At 38.5% G+C, this 8,109-nt stretch overlaps 1 protein-coding gene across 4 annotated transcripts in view; it reads right to left on the bottom strand.

Annotated features, from left to right (window-relative positions):
* Window positions 1-1,895: 1,895 nt before the first annotated feature.
* NAPB (N-ethylmaleimide-sensitive factor attachment protein, beta) overlaps window positions 1,896-8,109 on the bottom strand; it is a 58,046-nt gene continuing 51,832 nt past the window's right edge. For 2 of the 4 annotated variants that reach the window (XM_012653126.1, XM_012653125.1), the window contains exon 11: window positions 2,350-2,515. In XM_012653126.1, the coding sequence (XP_012508580.1) occupies window positions 2,405-2,515 (111 nt within the window). In that variant the 3' untranslated portion in view covers window positions 2,350-2,404. Of the gene's footprint in view, window positions 2,516-8,109 lie in introns of all 4 variants that reach the window. The other 2 variants (XM_012653127.1, XM_012653129.1) reach the window with 2 other exon arrangements.

The raw sequence follows: 8,109 nt of genomic DNA, 5'->3' as shown, positions 1-8,109 counted from the left end.
AATTAATTCTTAACCCAGGCCCCAGTCCCAGTGTTTATTTGAATACAAAGAAGCAACTCTCTGATGTAACAAAATGTTATGAACACTGTGTTAAAAAATCATACCTCTTCTTCAGACAAGTGTCTGTTAGGGAGGATTATGATGAAAGATAAACAGAATTGCCCTAAAAGAAATGATTAGGTTTATACTTTAAGTGGTCAGACTAGAAGAGTCTTTTAACAAGTAGACACAAACTTTTTAAATTAGTGATGCAACACGCACACTGGCTGGCCTGTGCAGATGCTCTCCTAATGGAACAGACTTAAAACCAGAAGACTCAAGCTGCAGAACCACTCCCCATTCCCCACTTTCACAAAAGTGTATTTGGCTGGTTGTAGAATACATTAGGTATAGCAACAAGAAACCACTTTTTTCTCTGATCATTTTTTCATAAGAGAGTCTAAGAGGGAGGGAAGAAGCACCGGCTGGCACCATTCCAGATCTGCTCTTCAGTGACAGTCAGCTTTCATTTAAGAGTCTCAGACCTTGGAAGGAAGGAAGGAATTCTCATCAGATTCTAGGGCCCATGGCCAGAGTGTCCTCATCTTCTGGCCCATTCCCTCCACCCCAGTGGACACTGACATCACGGAGCTTTCTGCTTTATCAGCCCACCTCGCAAAACCACCACTGTAACTATGGCCACGAGTCCTCATGGCCACCTGGTGTGGAATCTCTACGATCTGGCCTTAGCTGGCCCTTTCACCTTCATCTCCTGCTACTTTCTCTTTCCTCCTAGACTGACCTACTCACCATTCCTCAAATCCCCCTCACTCGGCCCTTGGCCTGGGCACACCCAATCTACTTCTATCCAACAAAATCCCACTAATCCCAGTCGAGGGCCATCCAAAAATGTAAACACCATTCCAATACTACTTACTACCTGACATGACATGGGAAATTTCATTATCTGTCATTAATGACAGCATCACAATTTAGGAAGAACCACAGGTTATGTATGGCAACAAATGCATATCATTTGTATCATTTTTTTTTTTGAGACGGGATCTCCCTGTGTTGCCCAGGTTAGCCTCAAACTCCTGGGCTCAAACGATCCTCCCACCTCAGCCTCCTGAGTACCTGGGATTACAGGTGCATGCCACTACATCCTGCTTTTAATAAATGCATGTCAAAAACAAATCATTTAACTATAAAATATGCACAAAGGAAATTCAGGAAATAAGACCATGTCTAAAGTACAATATCAGCATATAAAATAATAGGTAGGATCAAATTCACAAATCAAGAGAGCACACATAATTATGTAAACAGAAATAAACAGGACAAAGTTCAAACACACAAGCTAAGAGGAAGATGAAGTCCCCTCAGAAGCAGTTAGGGTTCTTGCCCAACTAGTCAAAAAGTAAATTCCTGTACCATACTTACCCCACCTAACCCACCAACTTCAATAAATGAATAAATTAATTACATACCTTCTCAAGCTTGACTTAGATAATCTATCCAGCCCTGATCAAAATTTATATGACCATGGCACAGAAGATACCAGCTCAATGTGGGAAAGTGTATGAACATGAAAATAAAGAGCAGGATGTGCCAATTAAAACACTCATATGCAAACATAAAGAAAGGGCTTTCCACTCCCGCTAAAAGTGGAAACTATTTCCAGGGAAAGGGAAAATTCCGTTTCTAACAGATGTTATGATTCGTGTGTGTGCATGTGTGAGTGTGGGTATAAGGATAAGTCGATCGAATCCACCTTGACATTCATCCACACACACAAGTGCTACTAGGAAGCGCTTTTCCTCACAATGTAAGTGACGACGACAAACCTTGGCTGCTATAAATTTCTGTCATGCACGTACATGTTAGCATACAGAACGATACGAAAAGCAAAGAAACTTGTCACTAATACCATCAAAATAATCACAGGAAAACAAAAATATAAATGATTTCTAATGAAGTTATAAACTCATTCCTAATAATTGTCCTAAAAGTAAACACACGCATTTAAAGAATACATCCAGATGCCGACGTATAGAGAAAATGCAAAGCATCTATTAGAACTGGGTTGGGTACTCCAGTCCAAGGAAAAGAACATAAAAATATGGCAACATTAAACATGGGCTCTGCAAATATCAGAGTAATAGGAATGAGATTCTGAAGTAATTCTCAGAAAATGCTAGGGGTTCTGATAAGCACAAGACAGCCCATCACAACCACAGGTGAACAGAGGCCTCCCCTTCATCCGTTCCACAGCAACACAGACACAGTGAGCTTAAACAATACACGGGCCACTTGGCTCATATGCAACAAAATTAAGCCACTGAATGGGCATCCCATAAAGATCACTTAGTCCTAAGACAAAACTAAAGAGGAGTTAGCCACATGCCACAAAGATAGAGACATTTCATTTTAGGTCTCCGTCTCCTTCTCCATCCCCTTGGATAGACTTTTTGATGCGAAGCAACATGGTGGTTAGCCACTGATCCAAGCGTGATATTGAGTCAAATTCCTTTACCTAGTGTAAGGAAAGAGGAACAGGAATTATTGCATGGAAATACATTCAAAACAAAAAATAACAGTACCCTAAGCTGCATTTATAGTCATAATCCATCAACTTTCTTCATTAGAAATTATTCATTTTAGTTTATAACTTTCTTCCTTAAAAGTTGTTTATTTTTTCATTATCCTGTTACCGTTTTGATGGTACTAGTGACAAGTTCCTGGGCTTTTGATATTGTATTGGTGAATGTGTGTATGACAAAAATTCATTAATGTGACAGAGGAAACTGGATGCTGTACAAGAATTAGAAAGGAATGTGGGAAATTAATATTCATCGAACATGGAAGAACATAACTGCAGAATTAGAATGTGTGGAAGCGGAATTCCTTTACCACATTTCAATGCATTACCAAAGAATAAGTTTACAATAGGATGAAAATGACTTGGCAAAAAAAGTTATTAGTAAATAGAAAAATATTCCTTTCTACTATCACTTCAGAGACACGATGAACATGTGAATGGCAGTTATTAAGAAATCTGCTTGAATCTAAACATAAGATGGGAAAACAAAAAAAAGGTGAGTATAAAGGAAAAAAACTTTCATTTATTTTAAGCCACAAATATAGCTAACTCTCACTACTTCATTTCTATATTTTCAATTATATTTTTAACTAATTTTACTTTATACTTATTTATGGATCATATGGTTTTTGTTTTTTGTTTTTTTGCTCCGTCGCCCAGGCTGGAATGCAGTGACATGACCATAGCCCACTGCAGCCTTGAACTCCTGGGCTCAAGGGATCCTCTCACCTCAGCTTCCGAGTAGCTGGGACTGCAGGTGTGTGCCACCATGCCTCTCTTAGATCAGATTATTTTCAAAAGAAAATATTAAAGTGACAAATCGTAACGGTATATATGTGATATTTGCTCTTGAACTAGCCTGAAAGCTAAATTAGTTTTGAGTGTAAGTCAGGAAACAGTGCTGAGTACAATTGGCATTTCAGCATGTTTCAGCATGGCTAATGGAACTGTCTAATTTATGGGAGATAATAAAACGTGACCTTTGGAAAATACAATGTAGGTATGCTGGAATAATATTCAAATAAATGTTCAGAATTTACACAATGAAAAGGAAAAGAATTCTATAACTTAAGTCTTCAAAGAATGTAATATATCCCAAAGGGAGAACTTACTGCTTCAGTGTAAGCTTCACTGTTCTGTTCTTCATGGGCCTCTAGAAGTTTCTGGTAGCATAAAAATACGAAAATATTAGTTTTGTAAGATGAAAAAGTCCTATTTCTGAATGGATACTTTAAACACAGAAACAGCCTTAGTATGACATTAACTGATATTGCCAAATATCTCACACAACTAGGGAAACATTCAAATACAAGTCAAGATCCAAGTCAGGAATCTAGCTTTTTTTACTAATATTTCTGAACTGCCTGTTTCAGAACGCAATCCTCTGTTCCTGACTGTAATGACATTTGAACTCATATACCGCAAAGGCAGGGAAGTACCAGGTCTCCTCAGCAGACTTTATGGATGAAAATTCCACTATAAACCCAATTCCACTTAGGTATTGTTACCTGATAGAGAAAAGGCTCTTTAAAGTTCTAATATTACTTACTTTCAATAATTTACATTCTCTTGAATCAGTAAATGCTGGAAACATTTCTTCATACTTCTCAAGAGCAAGCTGAGAAAGAAAAATCACTCATCAATGTCAGACTTTCTGAACTAGGAAACAAAGCTTTTAACATCGTATTAACTTCAAGAAGAACTATCTACATCCTATGTAAGTGTTTAAGAAGTAGGCTATTAAATCCAACAACAGAATCAATACAGGAAACCCATTTATTCTGAATTTTCAATGTCAATTAAGAGTGATTTCTAAACCCATTTTTCTAAGTTAGGCCACTTAGAGAAGGCAATGTGAAAGAAAATTAATTCTAAAAATTCACAGACCAGGTGTCTGTGTTCATCATTAAATGGAGAAGCTCTTCCTTAATATTATCCAGATTACAAATAAATCACATTTAGATTCCTGCTCAAAGTTGGAGGAAAGAACACTTTTTGTCTTGGGGGTTTAACCCTGCTCTTCTGACTCCTGACACTGCCCACTGCCCACTGCGCCTGCCCCACCTCTGCCTCTCATCTCCCAGCTTCCGCTTCTTCCCAGTCCCCATTCCAACTCCATTTCTAAGTAGTTTTTTTTTTTTCTTTCTAAGGATATTAATCTACCTTTATAGTCTCCCCCTTAGTTCCCTAATTTCTTTCTCTCTTTTTTTTGCCACCCAGGCTGGAGTGCAGTGACACCATCACAGCTCACTGCAGCCTCGAACTCCTGGGCTCAAGCAATCCTCCCACCTGGCCTCCCAAAGCGCTGCGATTATAGGCATGAACCACCGCGCCTAGCCCCCTAATTTCTTTAAAGCAAAACTACGAAAGGAAATGTGGCTATCCAAAAACTTTAAGAGAATAGCTTTAGCAGCTGTTAAAAGACTACAGCTTGGACATATATCGCAGAATTATTATTACTTTGAATGAACCCAATTTAGTCTCACTACTAACACCCAAACGAAATGTCATCAAGAACAGCAGAGTATGTGTACGTGAGGGCTGTTCGCAGGGGACTCCTTACCTTGGCATTCAACTCGTCCACTATGAAGTGACAGAGGGCTGCTTTGAAGAAGTAATCCTTTGCACTGTACTTCAACAAAGGATTATCCATTGTGTTTGCCCCAACCTAGGCACAGAAAACAGTTAAATTTAAAAGGTTTACCTTCTTATATTAGGTAAAATAATTCTCATCTGTTGCCCTTTAGAAAATACTTATGTATCTTATGTTAGTTTAGCTGTGAAATACATTCTTTTAATCCAACACCATACAGTAGAAAATCTTACTAGACAAGAATATTAAATACACAAAGTGCTAACCTGTTGAAAACAACTTGGAAGACTTCTGCCTCCAGAAAGATGGAAGAGACATCCTTTCCCCCATTCCTCCCACTAAGCACAACTAAGAGCACAGGTCATTTTATATAAAACAAATGTCTATGAGTGGTGGACAAAAGAGGGCAGACCTGCTAGGGACTTTAAGGCCCAAGGCAAAACATGATGGTAGGCTCCCTGGTTTTCTTTTTTCTTCCTATATCTATAGCATGGAAGTAAAGAACCAGCAACCCAGAAATGCCAGTAGGTGGAGACCAAAAAAGAGAACAGACAGAAGCCTGCTCTCTCTAGCCAGAGGACTAGGAAAGGGGCAGCCTAGCAAGAGAGAAAACATTTAAACAGTACCTCTCTACTGCAGTCAAATACAACAGAAAAATGACCCGCCCCCATATCATCAAGGCTGAGAAGGGAGCCATGGTGCCCATTCTTGCAGGACTTTAAGGAGGAGTCCAGCACTCCGGCCAAGGTGGCCTCAGGGAGGGCCAAACAGGGAGCTGAGGCTTTATTCTGCCCTCCACCCTGCCACTGAGGCAGTACAGACCACACTGGGAGTCTGGATTCTACCTGCACCCAGCAGGAACAAGGTGCCCCTCCATCTCCCAGCTGGGAGGTGTCAGAAGTGGTCTAGCGGAGGGTGAAGACTTTCACCATCACCAAACGAAAACAAGAACAACCCCTGTATGGTGCTGGTGGACACGAGGTAGGGAGCAGGGATGCCTGCCTCTGCCCAGGGGTAAAACCAGGCCCCTCAGATGTCAGTGGAGGCCTAATGGGGAGTTTGAACTTCCACCTCTATCTGGCAGTAATGGAGCAACACCTCAGCTTTCCTCAGGCAGATGAGTGTCAAAGAAGGCCAGCCAGAAGAAAAGGTTTAAATGAGATCCAGGGTCTCATAACCTAATGTGAAAATGCCTTGTTTTCAATCAAAAAGCATGTGTAATAGCAAAAACACAGGAAGATCTCAAGTTGAATAAAAAAGACAATAGGTGACAATTCCCAGATGACAGAAATGTTAGAATTATCTAACAAAGATTTTAAAGGAGCCCTGGTAAAAATGCTTCAACAAGCAATTAGGAAAACACTTGAAACTAATGAGAAAACAGAAAGCATTAACAAAGAAAAAGTCACTGTGAAAAAAACCAAAAGATATAAAGAAAAATGAAATGAAAAATTTAGAGTTGAGAAACATGACAACATGCATCAAAAGTAGGTGGGTCCACAGCAGAAAGATGGGGCAGAAGAAAGAATCAGTGAACTGGATGACAGAACAATGGAAATTACTCAGTCTGAACAACAGAGAGAAGACTAACTTAAAAATAAACACAGCATTATGGACTTATGGGACTACAAAACAAGGTCTAACTTTTGTGTCATCTGAGTTCTAGAAGGGGAGGAGAAAGAGAAAGGGGAGAAAGGGGCTAAAAAAGCACCTGAAGAACTAATTGCTAAAGAATTCTCAAATTTGGCAAGAAACATAAATCTACGGATTCTAAAGTTTAGTGAAACCCAAACAGAATAAAATCAAATATATTCATATAAGACACGTTATAATTAAACTTCTAAAAACTGAAGACAAAGAAAAAAATTATGAAAGTGGACAGAGAACAATACCTTACCTACAGGGGAAAAACAATTTGAATGACAACAAACTTCTCATCAAAATTTATGGAGGCCATAAGTTGCACTTTTTTTTTAAATTAAAGGAAAATAACTATCAACTTAGAATTGTACACCCAGGGAAGATACGCTTTAGGAATGAAGGGGATATCAAGACATTTCCAGATGAAAGAAAATTAACAGAATGTGCTGCCAGCAGACCTACCTTAAAAAAATGGCACAATGATGTTCTCTGAGTAGAAAGGAAATAATAAAAGAATGAATCTTGGAAGATCAGGAAGAAAGAAAGAACAGGGTAAGCAAAAATATGGGTAAATGCAATGGACTTTCCTTCTCTTCTTAAGTTTTTAAAATTATGTTTGATGGTTGAAGCAAAACTTCTGATAATGTAGTTCTAAATGTATGTAGAGGAAATATTTAAGACAATTATATATTGAATGGGGAAAGTAAAGTGAGGTAGGATTTCTGCATTTCACCAGAACTGATAAAATGATGATACCATTAGTTTGTGACAACTTATGTAAATGTCAAGTAATACCTAGAGCAAGCACTAAAAAGTCCATTCAAAGAGCTATACAGCTGACCATCAAACACCATGGGTTTGAACTGTGCAGGCCCACTTATACGTGGATTTTTTTTCAACTAAATGAAGATTAAAAATAATGTATTTGAAGGAATGAGAAATCCAAGTAAACAGAGGGCAAATATACAATTTTTCATGTATACAGGTTCCACAGGGCTGATCATGGGACTTCAGTATGTTTGGATTTTGGTATATGAAGGAGGTCCTGGAACTAGTCCTCCACAGATACTGAGAAACAACTGTAGTCAAAAAACAGTACAGAAAACCAAGTAACCCCAAAAAATTCTGGAAAAAGAAAACAGAAATAAAAAGCAAAGCAAAAATAGAAAAAAATAAAATGGTAGAATTAAGCCCTAATATATCAATAATTACATTAAATGGTAATGACCTAAATATACCAATTTGAAAGGATTGGCAAAGAGGATTAAAAAACAGGACCCAACTATAAGAAACT

Source organism: Propithecus coquereli, unplaced genomic scaffold (genome assembly GCF_000956105.1).
Source record: "Propithecus coquereli isolate 6110/MARCELLA unplaced genomic scaffold, Pcoq_1.0 Scaffold411, whole genome shotgun sequence".
In the NCBI taxonomy this organism is placed as follows: Eukaryota; Metazoa; Chordata; class Mammalia; order Primates; family Indriidae; genus Propithecus; species Propithecus coquereli.
This window is presented reverse-complemented; position numbering and strand designations above follow the sequence as displayed.